This window comes from Ambystoma mexicanum, chromosome 8 (assembly GCF_040938575.1).
Source record: "Ambystoma mexicanum isolate Mex_15411 chromosome 8, UKY_AmexF1_1, whole genome shotgun sequence".
Lineage (NCBI taxonomy): Eukaryota > Metazoa > Chordata > Amphibia > Caudata > Ambystomatidae > Ambystoma > Ambystoma mexicanum.
The window spans coordinates 48,726,469-48,744,453 of record NC_090929.1 but is presented as its reverse complement, the minus strand read 5'-3'; the positions used below and the strand labels follow the sequence as shown (position 1 = coordinate 48,744,453).

At 50.4% G+C, this 17,985-nt stretch overlaps 1 protein-coding gene across 1 annotated transcript in view; it reads right to left on the bottom strand.

Annotated features, from left to right (window-relative positions):
• The window catches only part of ASS1 (argininosuccinate synthase 1), a 514,067-nt gene that overhangs the window by 414,598 nt on the left and 81,484 nt on the right, over positions 1-17,985 (bottom strand). Inside the window, exons 4-5 of the mRNA XM_069609263.1 lie at positions 16,306-16,374; positions 4,898-5,086 (exon numbers count right to left, since the gene is read on the bottom strand). Coding sequence (XP_069465364.1) covers positions 4,898-5,086; positions 16,306-16,374 — 258 coding nt within the window. The remainder of the gene's footprint in view (positions 1-4,897; positions 5,087-16,305; positions 16,375-17,985) is intronic.

Here is a 17,985-nt window from a genome sequence, read left to right as displayed (position 1 = left end):
GAAGGGAGTGTATATATTTTAGTGACCGTGTTTTTGAGCTGCTTAATATTGGTGCCAGTGTGTTTAACTAGATGTGTTTTTAAATAAACAATTATCTCTTTTAAACAAAGCTCTGGTCAGTGTTTGCTTGTTCTACTGTGTTCTTTTGACCCATTGTGAATACTATGTATACTGACTAACTCTTCTTGAGAGAAGTCTGACTGCTCAGCCACAGCTACCAGGTAAATCTGGGTGGTACAGACTGCTACCAATTGGGTTTACTGCCAACCACCTGTAGTCTTAAATCTTTTGCAGTGTCCCAGAGGGAACTGCACAGGTTTCTGCCTAACAAATACCTACTCGATCCCCACATTCTGCACCTGCAATCCCTGCTGAATTTCAACTTCACCATACTCTGCACCTAGAATATCTACTCAATCCCCACATTCCGCATCTGTAATCCCTGCTTGCTCCCCAATGTCCCACACTCTGCCCCTGCAATTCCTGCTAAATCTTTACTTCCGCATACTCTGCAATACCTACTCAATCCCCACACTCTGCACCTGCAATCCCTGCTGAATTTCCACTTCATCATACTCTGCACCTGGAATACCTACTCAATCCCCACACTCTGCATCTGCAATCCTGCTCGCTCCCCAATGTCCCACACTCTGCCCCTGCAATTCCTGCTAAATCTTTACTTCCCCATACTCTGCAATATCTACTCAATCTCCACACTCTGCACCAGAAATCCCTGCCGAATCCGCACTTCCCCATACTCTGCACCTGCAATACCTATTCAATCCCCACATTCCACATCTGCAATCCTTGCTCAATCCCCACTTCCCCACACTCGGTCCTCGCATTCCCGGCTCACCCTGTTTATTCCCCATTTCCCTACACTCTGTACCTGCAATCCCTGCTCACTACCCACTACCCCACACTCTACACCTTCTGTCTGTGATTGATCCCCACACTCCGCACCTTCAATCCTTGCTCAATCCGCACTTCCCCATACTCTGCAACTGCACTCCCTGATCACCTCCCCAGTTCCTTAAACTCTGCACCAGCAATCTCTGCTCACACCCCACGCACATAACCTGAAATCCCTGCTCAATCCCCACGCACATAACCTGAAATCCCTGCTCAATCCCCACGCACATAACCTGAAATCCCTGCTCAATCCCCACGCACATAACCTGAAATCCCTGCTCAATCCCCACGCACATAACCTGAAATCCCTGCTCAATCCCCACCTGCACACCCTTTGCTGCTGATAGTCCCTGCTCAAGAGGACCACTCTGCACCTTTGCCCGTTTTCTTTCAGTTTTCTCCCGCAGGGATAGAGGTTTGCAGGCTTAGGCTTGTTTGATGCCTCCAGTCTTGCGAGTGGTTGTGCCCGGTCAGTACGACGCGTCAGTCACTTCTAGCCCTGGGCAGGGACTGTAGCATTGAGCCATAAGTGACCTTTTGCCCTACAAATTCATGGGGGACCCTAGCAGCATTTGCCTGACCAGGAAGGCTATATGGGGTCCTGGGAAGGATGGGCGGTGCGGTTTTCCTTTTATTCTACAATTGGCCAGAGTGACCTTCTCATTGGAGGAAAATTTTCTGATGATAGAACTGAATAATATCGGACTGGTGATTATTGGTCCCCAGAGTCATGTGGGATTAGGTCACAGAGAGCCTGAGCTGCCACCAGTAACTGTTCAAATGGCTAGGCCTTGTAAATGGTAAAGGCGTGAAACTTGCAACCACTTTACTTTAGATGCACCCTGACCCTCCTGTTATTCCTGGAGCATAGCACTTCTGGTGATCCGTTACTCACCCACCTCCCCCCATTCTACACACACTCAACTTTGCCCAGTAGTCCTCAGTCCCCCTCCCTTTCTTGGCAAGTCCTCCATAACTCTTCTTCTCTGTGTGTGGTTATGTCTTTCCTTTCCCTCAATGTTCCCTCATAATCATTGTTCATGAGTCTCTAATCTCCCGCTGCTCAACGCTTCCCCAATCCTCCTTTTTGTAGCTGGTAATCATGGTCCAATGCCACCATTCGGTAACTGGTAGCCTGGCTGCCGTTCCCGCCATCCCTTATCATCCAATGTCACTCTTCCTACCTGCTCTGAGCCTTAGCCATTATCCCCCTTCTGTGCCTGGCAAGCACTCATCTGCCCCCACCTCAAACCTGTTCCCAACCAGCATTCTCCTAGCAGCACACTTTGGCAGCGGCATATCCAGACCGGTCGCTCTTTCCCTGATCATTCGGGCACAATCCCAGTATCCATGTATCCCGTATCTAATTCTATAATGCTGTGCCTGGTAAACCAGGTGCCAGCCCCCATCCGTACCAATGGTGATCCTAGTAGTCCATATCAACCACTTACCCTCCCAACCTGACCCTGCTAATGCTCATCTATGCAACCCCATGCTCCTGAAACTCAGACCTAGCAAACCTAAAGCACACATCCATAAATGGTTCACTCCCCAACTCAAGGACCTTAGACTACTAAAGAGGAGTTGTGAAACTACATGGAGACTCCTCCCAACCACTGCCAATCAAATAAAACTCACAGAGCTCTCATCGTAATACAAAAAAGAAATCTTCCTCACAAAACGCAACTCTTATAACAAACGCATCTCCAGGGCCAACTCCAGCACCAAATAACTATTCTCCATACTCAAAGAACTTGAATCCCCCTTCACCACACCTGAAATTTGCACCAAGGACAAAACGTGGAGCTCTGAGATACAACAGGCCCTAACGAATAAAATAACTACCCTTCAAAACAAAATATCTAAAACAAAACATTCCATCAACCACCTACCCAACCTCACTGCCGCCAATGCCCCCCCTAAAGACATTCTAACTAACCTAACCCCCCGTTTCTACTTCTCCAAAATGACTACCCTTGTGGCTGACAAAGTAATCCTATCACTCAAGCCTTCAAATTGCCAGGGTGACCTCTGCCCGGCTCAGCTTATTAAAGACGCAGCAAGAGATCTTGCGCCGTTCATCACTAAGCTGATTAATGCTTCATTCACCTCAGGAATCGTCCCAGCCAATCTTAAACAATCGTGAGTGCTCCCATTACTAAAAAAACAAACCCTAGACCCGCCAATTCCAACTAACTATCGCCCCATCACCACCGTACCCTTCCTGCTCAAGATCCTCAACAAAGTGGCCTATCTCCAGATCCAAACATTTCTGGAAGAGCATACATCCCTGGGAGCCCGTCAATCAGGTTTCCGACCCCAACACGAAACTGAGACAGCCCTCATTGACCTGAAAGCACATTTAGATGAGCTGAGAGACAAAGGGAAAACAGCCCTCCTTTTACTATCAGACCTCTCGACCGCATTCGACCTGGTAGACCACAAGGTCATTTGCAGACACCTAGACACAGCTGCCAACTTTTCTAAAGAGGCAATCATCTGGATTGAGTCCTTCCTTAGTGACAGAACTATGAGGGTCTTCTCGCCCTCAGCAGCAGCAGACCCTATCCTCATCACATGCAGTGTTCCCCAGGGATCTTGCGTTTCCCCCACCTTGTACAACATTTTCACCAAGCCCCTTTTTGATGATCTGGATTCTCTTGGTATCACCTACACTAACTATGCAGATGATACCCAGATTCTCCTCCCACTTTCTGGGGATTATGGAGAGGATTTGGCCTTGGTGAACCAGGTGTATCCCATCATCCAGGCATGGATGGCTATCCATGGTCTATGCCTGAATGATGAAAAAACGGAAATCATACTAGGTACACACGCTAATATAAAAAAACTAGGAGCCAACTAGACACCATTCATCATCGATGGCAATGTTATCAGGGTGGCCAAAGAGGTGAAAACACTCGGGTCCTACCTTTATTCCACCTCATCCTTTATTAAAACAAGTGACCACCCTGGCCTCAGCCACTGCATACACATGCAAGCTGATCAGAACGGGCAAACCCTTTCTATCAGATGATAATTGCATTACCCTAGCCAGAGCCTTGATCTTATCGAGGCTCGACTACTGTAATGCACTATATATTGGCGCCAACAAATCCATCACCCAAAAAATCCAAATTCTTCAAAACAACGCCCTTAGAGCGGCTATAGGTGTGTCCAAAAGGTGTCACATCTCCACCATAAGGCGTCAAAACAACTGGCTTGCCCCGGTCAACAAAATCAACCTAAAAACAGCCTCCTTGACACACACGGCATTGAACAACGCTGCCCCCAGTTACCTTGTAACCAGAGTCCAAAGAAGAATCTCCACAAGACCCACAAGACTTACCAATGCCAACTGCATTAACATCCCTAGATTCAGACTAACCAAGATCGGGTGGTGGGGGCAGCTTCCAGGTCAAAGCGGCCCAACTTTGGAACTCCCTACCACACCATCTCAGGACGGATCAATCCTACCCAAGGTTTAGACTTAGTTACATCAACTGGCTCAAGGCAAATGATCACTGAACAAGTACATACCTGTATATATTTGCCATGTCATTCTACTTTTGTAGTGCATACCAATTTATTAGTTATGCCTTTTCTATGTACTACCTTGTAATTATATGTCCTGTGTATAACTATGTATGTAACTTGTAAATTAAGCTTCGCATTGTCTGTACTGCTGCGCCCTGATACCCCTGGGTCCGGTACACATCATATAAATGAATAAACTAAAATAAACTAAACTAATGCTTGCATGGCCAGTCCCTCCCCAACACTCTGTTTACCCTAAGAGTCCACGTGCCACCTATCCAATGATGCTCTTGCCAATCCATGCCCCCCACCTCATTCTAAGCCAAATAATCCATGTAGCATCCCTCCTGCTCTGTGGGTAGCACACCATGAGTAATCGCCACCCACCCCCTCATTCTGCACCCGATACTCCTGCCACGCATCCCCAGGCAGTGCCCAGCCTCCTCACCTTGCCAGTGGCTCCATGCGACACATACTGCGCCCCTTCTTTCTTGGCAATCTCCACCTGGCGACGAGCAATACACGGCCGGGCCAGGGAGGTCCCCAAGAGGTAGCGGTCCTCATAGATGGCGTTGGCTTGCACAGCTGGCCAGATGAACTGCTCAACGAACTCAGCGCGGACGTCCTCGATGTACACCTGCAGAGAGAGAGGGGGGAACCACAGGCATCACAACACAGGTGACTTGCCCCCCAACCCCAGGCAGATCCCACATGGATTCAAGCCAACACCATATGTAACCAGAGCAACAGTTACTTCCCAAGACTCCTGATGCCCCACAACATGTGCTGAATAACAAGAGCAAACCCAGTGACAGGCGGGACTTGCTCTCTATAGGACACGCCCCAAAGAACAGGCGAAAACGCCCCCTTCCAAGGTCATCAACTCCTCACAGCACGAGCAATAAAGAACACGAGCAAACTCACCCTTCTAAATCTCATCAATTCCTCACAGCACGAACAATAAAGAACAGGAGCAAACTCACCCTTCCAAGGCTCATCAACTCCTCGCAGCACGAGCACTAAAGAACAGGAGAAAACTCACACTTCCAAGGCTCATCAACTCCTCCAGCGCGAGCACTAAAGAACAGGAGAAAACTCACACTTCCAAGGCTCATCAACTTCTCACAGCAGGTGTCCCAAAGAACAGGGGCAAATTCATCCTTCCAAGGCTCATCAACTCCTCAGAGCACGAGCACTAAAGAACAGGAGCAAACTCACCCTTCCAAGTTTTATCAGCACCTTACAGCACGGGAACTAAAGAACAGGAGCAAACTCCCCCTTCCAAGGCTCATCATCTCCTTCCAGCACGGGAACTAAAGAACAGGAGCAAACTCCCCCTTCCAAGGCTCATCATCTCCTCCCAGCATGGGAACTAAAAACAGGAGCAAACTCTCCCTTCCAAGGCTCATCAACCCCTTACAGTAAGTGCCCCCAAAGAACAGGAGCAAACTCATCCTTCCAAGGCTCATCAACCCCTTACAGTAAGTGCCCCCAAAGAACAGGAGCAAACTCATCCTTCCAAGGCTCATCAACTCCTCCCAACACGAGCACTAAAGAACAGGAGCAAACTCATCCTTCCATGGCTCATCAACTCCTCCCAGCACGAGAACTAAAGAACAGGAGCAAACGCACGCTTCCAAGGCTCATCTACTCCTCCCAGCACGAGCACTAAAGAACGGGTGCAAACTCACCCTTCCAAGGCTCATCATCTCCTCCCAGCACTGGAACTAAATAATAGGAGCAAAGTCTCCCTTCCAAGGCTCATCAACCCCTTACAGCAAGTGCCCCAAAGAACAGGAGCAAACTGACCCTTCCTAGGCTCATCAACTCCTTAGAGCACGAGCACTAAACAACAGGAGCAAACTGACCCTTCCAAGGCTCATCAACTCCTCCCAGCACGAGCACTAAAGAACAGGAGCAAACTCACCCTTCCAAGGCTCATCAACTCCTCCCATCACGAGAACTAAAGGACAGGAGCAAACTCACCCTTCCAAAGCTCATCAACTCCTCACAGCAAGTGCCCCAAAGAACAGGAGCAAACTCCCCCTTCCAAGGCTCATCAACCCCTTACAGTAAGTGCCCCCAAATAATAGGAGCAAACTGACCCTTACTAGACTCATCAACTCCTCACAGCACGAGCACTAAAGAACAGGCGCAAACTCACCCTTCCAAGGCTCATCATCTCCTTAGAGCATGAGCCCCCAAAAAAAGGAGTAAACTCACCCTTCCAAGGCTCATCAACTCCTCCCAACATGAGCACTAAAGAACAGGTGCAAACTCACCCTTCCAAGGCTCATCAACTCCTCCCAGCAGGAGAACTAAAGAACAGGAGCAAACTCATCCTTCCAATGCCCATCCACTCCTCCCAGCATGAGCACTAAAGAACGGGTGCAAACTCACCCTTCCAATGCTCATCCACTCCTCCCAGCATGAGCACTAAAGAACAGGAGCAAAGTCTCCCTTCCAAGGCTCATCAACCCCTTACAGCAAGTGCCCCAAAGAACAGGAGCAAACTGACCCTTCCAAGGCTCATCAACTCCTCCCAGCACGAGCACTAAAGAACAGGAGCAAACTCACCCTTCCAAGGCTCATCATCTCCTCCCAGCACTGGAACTAAAGAACAGGAGCAAAGTCTCCCTTCCAAGGCTCATCAACCCCTTACAGCAAGTGCCCCAAAGAACAGGAGCAAACTGACCCTTCCAAGGCTCATCAACTCCTCCCAGCACACGCACTAAAGAACTGGAGCAAACTCACCCTTCCAAGGCTCATCAACTTCTCACAGCAAGTGTCCCAAAGAACAGGGGCAAACTCATCCTTCCAAGGCTCATCAACTCCTTAGAGCACGAGCACTAAAGAACAGGAGCAAACTCACCCTTCCAAGGCTCATCAACTCATCACAGCATGTGTCCCAAAGAAGAGGAGCAAACTCGCCCTTCCAAGTCTTATGAACTCCTTACAGCATGTACCCCAAAGAACAGGAGCAAACTGACCCTTCCTAGGCTCATCAACTCCTTGGAGCACGAGCACTAATCAACAGGAGCAAACTCACCCTTCCAAGGTTCATCAACTCCTCCCAGCACGAGAACTAAAGGACAGGAGCAAACTCACCCTTCCAAAGCTCATCAACTCCTCCCAGTACGAGCACTAAAGAACAGGAGCAAACTCACCCTTCCAAGGCTCATCAACTCATCAACGCATGTGTCCCAAAGAACAGGAGCAAACTCTCCCTTCCAAGGCTCATCAACTCCTTAGAGCACGAGCACTAAACAACAGGAGCAACTCACACTTCCAAAGCTCATCAACTCCTCCCAGCACGAGCACTAAAGAACAGGAGCAAACTCACCCTACCAAGGCTCATCAACTCCTCCCAGCACGAGAACTAATGGACAGGAGCAAACTCACCCTTCCAAGGCTCATCAACTCCTCCCAGCACGAGCACTAAAGAACAGGAGCAAACTCACCCTCCCATGGCTCATCACCTCCTCCCAGCATGAGAACTAAAGAACAGGTGCAAACTCACCCTTCCAAGGCTCATCAACTCCTCACAGCAAGTGCCCCAAACAACAGGGGCAAACTCACCTTTCGAAGGCTCTTCAACTCCTGACAGCACAAGAACTAACGAACAGGAGCAAACTCACCCTTCCAAGGCTCATCAATTCCTCACAGCACGATCACTAAAGAACAGGAGCAAACTCACCCTTCCATGGCTCATTAACTCCTCCCAGCACGAGATCTAAAGAGCAGGAGCAAACTCACACTCCCAAGGCTCATCAACTCCTTCCAGCACGAGCACTAAAGAACAAGAGCAAACTCACCCTTCCAAGATTCATTCACTCCTCACAGCACAAGCACTAAAGAACAAGAGCAAACTCACCCTTCCAAGGCTCATCACCTCCTCACAGCAAGTGCCCGAAAGAACAAGAGCAAACTCACCCTTCCAAGGCTCATCAACTCCTCACAGCAAGTGCCGCAAAGAACAAGAGCACACTCACCCTCCCAAGGCTCATCAACTCCTGCCAGCATGAGCACTAAAGAACAAGAGCAAACTCACCCTTCCAAGACTCATTCACTCCTCACAGCACAAGCACTAAGGAACAAGAGCAAACTCACCCTTCCAAGGCTCATTAGCTCCTCACAGCATGTGTCCCAAAGAACAAGGGGCAACTCACCCTTCAAGGCTCATCAAATCCTCACAGCACGTGCCCCAAGGAATATGAGCAAACTCACCCTTCCAAGGCTCATCAACTCCTCACAGCATGAGTACTAAAGAACAAGAGCAAACTCAACCTTCCAAGACTCAAACTCCTCACAGCATGTGTCCCAAAGAACAAGGGGCAACTCGCCCTTCCAAGGTTCATCAACTCCTCACAGGACGAGCACTAAAGAACAGGAGCAAACTCACCCATCCAAGGCTCATTAACTCCTCACAGCATGTGTCCCAAATAAGAGGAGCAAACTCACCCTTTCAAGACTTATTAGCTACTTACAGCAAGTGCCCCCAAAGAACAGGAGCAAACTGACCCTTCCTAGGCTCATCAACTCCTCACAGCATGTGTCCCAAAGAACAAGAGCAAACTCACCCTTCTAAATCTCATCAATTCCTCACAGCACGAACAATAAAAAACAGGAGCAAACTTACCCTTCCAAGTCTCATCAACTCCTCCCAGCGCGAGCACTAAAGAACAGGGGCAAACTCGCCCTTCCAAGGCTCATCAACTCCTCGCAGCACGAGCACTAAAGAACAGGAGCAAACTCACCCTTCCAAGTTTTATCAGCACCTTACAGCATGGGAACTAAAAACAGGAGCAAACTCTCCCTTCCAAGGCTCATCAACCCCTTACAGTAAGTGCCCCCAAAGAACAGGAGCAAACACATCCTTCCAAGGCTCATCAACTCCTCCCAACACGAGCACTAAAGAACAGGAGCAAACTCATCCTTCCAAGGCTCATCAACTCCTCCCAGCACGAGAACTAAAGAACAGGAGCAAACTCACCCTTCCAATGCTCATCTACTCCTCCCAGCACGAGCACTAAAGAACGGGTGCAAACTCACCCTTCCAAGGCTCATCATCTCCTCCCAGCACTGGAACTAAAGAATAGGAGCAAAGTCTCCCTTCCAAGGCTCATCAACCCCTTACAGCAAGTGCCCCAAAGAACAGCAGCAAACTGACCCTTCCTAGGCTCATAAACTCCTTAGAGCACGAGCAATAAACAACAGGAGCAAACTGACCCTTCCAAGGCTCATCAACTCCTCCCAGCAACAGCACTAAAGAACAGGAGCAAACTCACCCTTCCAAGGCTCATCAACTCCTCCCAGCACGAGAACTAAAGGACAGGAGCAAACTCACCCTTCCAAAGTTCATCAACTCCTCCCAGCACAAGCACTAAAGAACAGGTGCAAACTCACCCTTCCAAGGCTCATCATCTCCTCCCAGCACTGGAACTAAAGAACAGGAGCAAACTCTCCCTTCCAAGGCTCATCACCCCCTTACAGCAAGTGCCCCAAAGAACAGGAGCAGACTGACCCTTCCTAGGCTCATCAACTCCTTAGAGCACGAGCACTAAACAACAGGAGCAAACTGACCCTTCCAAGGCTCATCAACTCCTCCCAGCATGAGCACTAAAGAACAGGAGCAAACTCACCCTTCCAAGCCTCATCAACTTCTCACAGCAAGTGTCCCGAAGAACAGGGGCAAACTCATCCTTCCAAGTCTTATCAACTCCTTACAGCAAGTGCCCCCAAAGACCAGGAGCAAACTGACCGTTCCTAGGCTCATCAACTCCTCACAGCACGAGCACTAAAGAACAGGAGCAAACGCACGCTTCCAAGGCTCATCAACTCCTCCCAGCACGAGCACTAAAGAACAGGTGCAAACTCACCCTTCCAAGGCTCATCATCTCCTCCCAGTACTGGAACTTAAGAACAGGAGCAAACTCTCCCTTCCAAGGCTCATCAACCCCTTACAGCAAGTGCCCCAAAGAACAAGAGCACACTCACCCTTCCTAGGCTCATCAACTCCTTAGAGCACGAGCACTAAACAACAGGAGCAAACGGACCCTTCCAAGGCTCATCAACTCCTCCCAGCACGAGCACTAAAGAACAGGAGCAAACTCACCCTTCCAAGGCTCATCAACTCCTCCCAGCACGAGAACTAAAGGACAGGAGCAAACTCACCCTTCCAAAGCTCATCAACTCCTCCCAGTACGAGCACTAAAGAACAGGAGCAAACTCACCCTTCCAAGGTTCATCAACTCATCAACGCATGTGTCCCAAAGAACAGGAGCAAACTCTCCCTTCCAAGGCTCATCAACTCCTTAGAGCACGAGCACTAAACAACAGGAGCAACTCACCCTTCCAAGGCTCATCAACTCCTCCCAGCACGAGCACTAAAGAACAGGAGCAAACTCACCATACCAAGGCTCATCAACTCCTCCCAGCACGAGAACTAATGGACAGGAGCAAACTCACCCTTCCAAGGCTCATCAACTCCTCACAGTAAGTGCCTCAAACAACAGGGCCAAACTCACCTTTCGAAGGCTCATCATCTCCTGACAGCACAAGAACTAACGAACAGGAGCAAACTCACCCTTCCAAGGCTCATCAATTCCTCACAGCACAAGCACTAAAGAACAGGAGCAAACGCACCCTTACAAGCACTAAAGAACAAGAGCAAACTCACCCTTCCAAGGCTCATCACCTCCTCACAGCAAGTGCCGCAAAGAACAAGAGCACACTCACCCTCCCAAGGCTCATCAACTCCTGCCAGCATGAGCACTAAAGAACAAGAGCAAACTCACCCTTCCAAGACTCATTCACTCCTCGCAGCACAAGCACTAAGGAACAAGAGCAAACTCACCCTTCCAAGGCTCATCAACGCCTCACAGCATGTGTCCCAAAGAACAAGGGGCAGCTCACCCTTCAAGGCTCATCAACTCCTCATAGCACGTGGCCCAAAGAATAGGAGCAAACTCAACCTTCCAAGTCTCATCAACTCCTCACAGCAGGAGCAACAAAGAACAAGGGGCAACTCACCCTTCAAGGCTCATCAACTCCTCACAGCATGTGTCCCATGGAACAAGGGGCAACTCACCCTTCCAAGGCTCATCACCTCCTCACAGCATGAGCACTGAGGAACAAGAGCAAACTCACCCTTCCAAGACTCATATACTCCTCACAGCAAGTGCCCCAAAGAACAGGAGTAAACTCACCCTACCAAGGCTGATCAACTCCTCACAGCAAGTGCCCCAAAGAACAGGAGTAAACTCACCTTTCCAAGGCTCATCAACTCCTCACAGCAAGTGCCGCAAAGAACAAGAGCAAACTCACCCTTCCAAGGCTCATCAACTCCTCACAGCATGTGTCCCAAAGAACAAGAGCAAACTCACCCTTCCAAGACTCATACACTCCTCACAGCAAGTGCCCCAAAGAACAGAAGCAAACTCACCCTACCAAGGCTCATCAACTCCTTAGAGCATGTGCCCCAAAGAACAAGAGCAAACTCACCCTTCCAAGGTTCATCAGCTCATCATAGCAAGTGCCCCAGAAAACAAGAGCAAACCACCCTATCAAAGCTCATCAACTCCATATGGCATGTGCCAGAAAGAACAAGATGAAACCCAATGATGGGTGGGTGGTCCTCATCATAGCACACGTAACGAGAACAGAAGACTAAGCATCCTATGGACGGACACCGCTGTGTATCACTCTGTATGCCAACCCCCTAGCCCCTGTGATGTCACTGTATTCCCCTCTGTGCCCATGTGTTCTTACGTACCTCTGTTCTCTTGTTCCCTGTGATGCTGCTATGTATCCCTCTCGCCCCCCCGTCCTGTCGCTGTACTCCCTGCCCCCTCTAATCCCTCTGATGTCCATTTGTGCCCCTACTCTTCCAGCCCCCGAGATGTCGATGCATACCTCACCCCTCTGGTCCCTCGTGATGTCGCTGTTTACCCCAGCCCCTCATTTCCCCTCAATGTCACTGTGTACCCACAACCCCTTAGGTCCCCATGTTTCACTGTTGCCCGAACCATCTCATCACTGCACCCAAACCACCAGTCCACTATGTTGTCGACAACACCGCTAGTTCCCGTGGTCTCGCTGTGTACCCCTCCCCCATGTTCTCCGTAATGTCAATGTGTATCCCCCTGTATGCCCCCTCTAGTCCCTGTGATGTCGCTGTGTGCCCCTCTGTGCCCGTTTGTCGATGTGTACCCCTGCCCTCATGCTTCCGTAACGTCGCTATGTGCCCCTCTGTGTCCGTATGCCCCTGTGTAACCCTGCCCTCGTGTTCCCGTGATGCTGCTATGTATCCCTCTGGCCCCCCGTCCTGTTGCTGTAAGCCCAACCCCCTACTCGCTGTGACGTCCCTGAGTGCCCCTTCCCTTTCCAGCTCTTGTGTTGCCGCTGCGTATGCCGGCCCCCTCTGGTCCCCACCGTGTACCCCTTTGGCCCCTGTCGCTCTATGCCCACCCCACTAGTCCCTGTGAGGTCCCTAAGTGCACCTACCCCCCCAGCCCCTGTGTTGTCGATGCATACCTCGCCCCTCTGGTCCCCCGTGATGTCACTGTTTACCCAGCCCCCATTTCCCCTCAATGTCACTGTGTACCCACAACCCCTTAGGTCCCCATGTCTCAATGTTGCCCTGACCATCTCGTCACTGCACCCCAAACCGCAGGTCCACTCTGATGCCACTGTGTGCACAGCCCCATGGCTCCCTGCAGTGTCACTATGCGCCCCCAGCTCCCCTCCTGGTCCCCTAAGATTTTGTAGTACACACCATGCCCCTCTCGTGTCCCACGTAGTCGCTGTGTGGCCCAGCACCCTCTGGTCCCCTTGATGTCACTGTATAGCCCCAGCCCCTCTGGTCCTGTGATGTCTCTCTGTAACTCTGGCCTCCTGCATGCCTGCTGTATGCCCCTACCCTGGTCCCCCGCGATGTCGATGTGTACCGAGCCACTACGGTCCTCATGTACCGTTCCCTGGCATGCCCTCCTCTCCGTGCCTTAGCACTTGCAGTCGTCTGGGTGTCTCTAGACTGAGTGCAGTAGCTAGTCTCCACATTCGCGCTGCCCATGGACTGTGGGAGTGTCTCTGCGTCCTCGCTCGTTCCCTCCTTGTCATTGAGTGCTTCGGAGCGCATTGTGCCTAGGTGCTTTATGGATGAACTTTATATCAAACCATATCACTACGCTTACTCTCTACTCTACACCATCACACAGAGTATAGCTATACCCCTCGATAAATTCGGCCTAGCTGCTCACATACGAACACTACCCCATGAACACCTCCTCACTCTAATAAAACGCAGCTGTATCCCATGACAAACTGGCCTAGCTGCACACATAAGCATCCTACAGGCCTAACGCAGCCAGAACCCAGTCCTGGGGTCCACCCGCCAGACTGCACACATTCAACTGATATCATCACCACCACACCTAACGCGAGGATGCAGCTACCATCCGGCAATTACACCAGCTGCACACATAACTGGTGCACCCACGCACCCTACAACACCTACACTCTCTACTGACCTGGACTGCGGTCCCTGAGGGAATTCAACCTACCAGCGCTTTGAGGTCATACCAATGATATATAGAGCGCTATATGAATGCCAAATAACATAACATAACATAACTACCAAGAGAGCCTACACCTCTGAGTATGTTCCATAACCAAGAAGAGCACACCCAGCTGTAAGATGGGAAGGGGCAGGTAGGAATCAGGGATGTCTTTGCACATGAAGCTGAGGGTACACCTTCACCTAGCTACCCAAATACTACGTGCGTATTCAAAAGTCAAATGAGTGTCTCGAAGTGCCTCTGCTTTGCACTGAGGTGTCTTGTGTTCACAGGCTGCTGTTTATGTACTTTAGGCAGATGAGGACGTCACAATGAATGAGAACTCACGGAGGAGGGCGTGAACTGCCCTCAGGCTGGGATTCCCCCCACTGTCTCTTCCTCTATGCATGCACAATCTCCAAGCCCTACTGTAGTAGTAATCCCTTGAGAAGATAACAGTTACCGATTAAGCCGAAGTGCATGCACTCTTCTTGCACTTCACAGCCACCCCCAAGCCACAAGGAGAAAGCCCAAGATAGATTGATCTCCTTAAAAGGATTTTACCAGCTCAATGCAGCAAGCCCTTCCTATTATATTCACAAGCAGCTGTACCCCAGGCGATTCAGAGTTACATAGGCTGGTTTGCAGCATAGCTATCAATGCAAGCAGTATTAGGGTATTCGTTGAACACACACCTGGCTTCAGGAAATAACAGAGTGGTTTACAAGTCATAGGGGAAAGTACACAGTGACAGAAGCAGATTTCAAGGGATGAATACAAGGGAACGGGGTGGGGCTATTTGGAAGCAAGGGATCAATAGGCAGCCAGTGCCGGAAACAGGGTGGAGCAGACCTGCCAGTCTCATGCTCGGTGGGGAGTGTATTCTCATGCTATTGAATAAGACCCATACCCAGCCTTTTGAGTGGCATCAAATCCTCATGGTATGGGTCCAGAAGAAGAGGCAAACTCACTCAAAACTGAAGGGGTGGCTGGAGGTTTTTTTTTGAAGAACTCATAACCTCTGGCATTGCTCAGATCCACCCTCCACACAATTCTTTTTCAGTCTGCCAGGCCATTACAGAAGGGGAAAGAATGTATGGAAATTAGGCGTGACCCCCATCCAAAAATTCCAAGAACAGGCCAAACTGCGAGCTCACACCCCTTCAGTAGGAGACCACAAGCAACCCCAGACATGTTTCGGCCTCATATGGCAACGGTGGGGTGTAGGCAGGGACTCGAGGCACAGCGAGCCCTGGATCCAAGATCTTGCACTACTTGAGATGACATAACCTATCAAAGACATCAGATTCTCCTAGAGAAGGCCCTCAAGAGGAACCATACCCGGCTTAACTTCCCATTGCACATATCATCCTGAAGAAGAGCCATGCAGAATCTAATGTGGGACATCAAATCTTCCCAGCACGGGTCCTGGAGACGATGCATGCCCTGCCCATCGAGGGACATCACCTCTGGCCATCAATGCTCCTTGAAGAACAAGACCTTAGAAAGGTCACTGAGGATGTCACTTCTTTACAGCAGGTGTCCTGAAGGGTAAAGGGTGATCAAGCCCATCGAGGGACACTATCCCTGCATAGCGCCAAACATAACAAAACTCGAACCTACCCAGCCAATCAAGAACCACCTTCATGGTCATGTGCTAACAAGCCAGCCTATCACAGGACATTGATCTGCATAGTGCATAACATAAAGAACAACCCAGCCAATCACGAAACGCCCACATGACCACGTGCTAACAATCCAGCCTATCGATGGACATTATCCCTGTATAGTGTAACATAGAGAACTAGAACCTACCGAGCCAATCAAGAAACACCCAAATGATCATGTGCTAACAATCCATCCTATCAAGGGACATTGATCTGCATAGTGCATAACATAAAGAACTAGAACCTTTCCAGTCAATCAAGAAACCCCCACGTGATCATGTGCTAACAATCCAGCCCATCGATGGACATTATCCCTGCATAGCCTTTCATGGGGCTTTAATTCCTCATAATATGTGACTTGAAGAATAAACGCAAGGTGAGAGCATCGAGGCACATCAGCTCCCCGAGAATGTGTTGCGAGACTGCATGCACCTTTATTAACAAAAGCCTCCAGTGGCTACTGAAGGGCATTAACTCCTCATAACACTCGCCTTAATGATCAGCAGATAACCCAACCTCATGGGGGACATGAAACCCTTGTAACCTGGCTCGCGCGAATGATAGATTGGCCCTCCTGTAAACAGCTCCTGAGGCCCTGGCCTGGACCCCAGGGGTCCTGGATATCAGCTCACCTTTTTGGCCCCTAAATTCAGGGCCTTCTTCCTGGCTGCCTCGAAGTCTTCCTCCTGCCCGATGTTTGCCTGTCCGGGAGAAAAGCAAGGAATTAATGGCATGGCATTTCTGGCCGTCACACTTCAAATGTTTCCCGAGCACATCTCTGAGCCTTCCCAGAGCCAGGCTTCCTTCCAGGGGCCTGGAAACAGCCATCACTGGAACACGCTGATTACCACAAGGCCTATGGCCGGGCTACAACAGGCCGGGCGAGGGCGCCCATTTCTCGAACAGGTCGACCGCTGCCCTGGTGAGAGGCACAGTATAAGAGCTTTATAACACAACATGGAATTGAAATGCTAAAATGCAGAGGCAGGATGAGCAGGAAATTATGGGAAATGACCAGCGGCTCAAAAGTCTGAGGACAGCTCATAGCAGTGGAAGGTCACCTGGTGCAAGGTCACCACTCAGATTCTAGAGGCACTCTCATAGGACTGGTCTCTATGCCCACTTACTCTAGAGGCAATCTCATGGGACTGGCCTCCATGCCCACTTACTCTAGAGGCACCTCATGGGACTGGCCTCCATTCCCACTTGCTCTAGAGGCACTCTCATGGGACTGGCCTCTACACCCACTTACTCTAGAGGCACTCTCATGGGACTGGCCTCACACCCACTTACTCTAGAGGCACTCTCATGGGACTGGTTTCCAGGCCCACTTACTCTAGAGGCCCCCTCATGGGACTGGCCTCCACACCCACTTACTCTAGAGGAACCCTCAAGGGACTGGCCTCCACGCCCACTTACTCTAGAGGAATTCTCATGGGACTGGCCTCTACGCCCACTTGCTCTAAAGGCATTCTCATGGGACTGGCTTCCACACCCACTAGCTCTAGAGGTACTCTCATAGGATTGGCCTCCAAGCCCACTTACTCTAGAGGCACTCTCATGGGAGTGGCCTCCACACCCACTTGCTCTAGAGGCACTCTCATGGGACTGGCCTCCACACCCACCTGCTCTAGAGGCACTCTCATGGGACTGGCCTCCACGCCCACTTACTCTAGAGGCACTCTCATGGGACTGGCTTCCACACCCACTTACTCTAGAGGCATTATCATGGAACTGGCTTCAGGACCACTTGCTCTAGAGGCACTCTCATGGGATTGTCCTCCATGTCCACTTATATAGAGGCACTCTCATGGGACTGGCCTCCACACCCACTTACTAGAGGGACCCTCATGGGACTGGCCTCCACACCCACTTACTCTAGAGGCATTCTTGTGGGACTGGCCTCCATGCCCACTTACTCTAGAGGCACTCTCGTGGGACTGGCTTCCAGGACCACTTGCTCTAGAGGCACACTCATGGGACTGGCCCCCAGGCCCACTTACTCTAGAGGCACCCTCATGGGACTGGCCTCCACATCCACTTACTATAGAGGCATTCTTGTGGGACTGGCCTCCATGCCCACTTACTCTAGAGGCACACTCATGGGACTGGCCTCCAGGCCCACTTACTCTAGAGGCACCCTCATGGGACTGGCCTCCACATCCACCTACTCTACAGGCACTCTCATGGGACTGACCTCAAAAGAGGAAGTGGCGCTTCTGAAAAGCAGGCAGAGCTGGGGCAGTGTCTGTCACATGTGAAGTGCAGGGACAGTGGAGTGACACCCATGATGCCCCAAAAACCTAACAAAA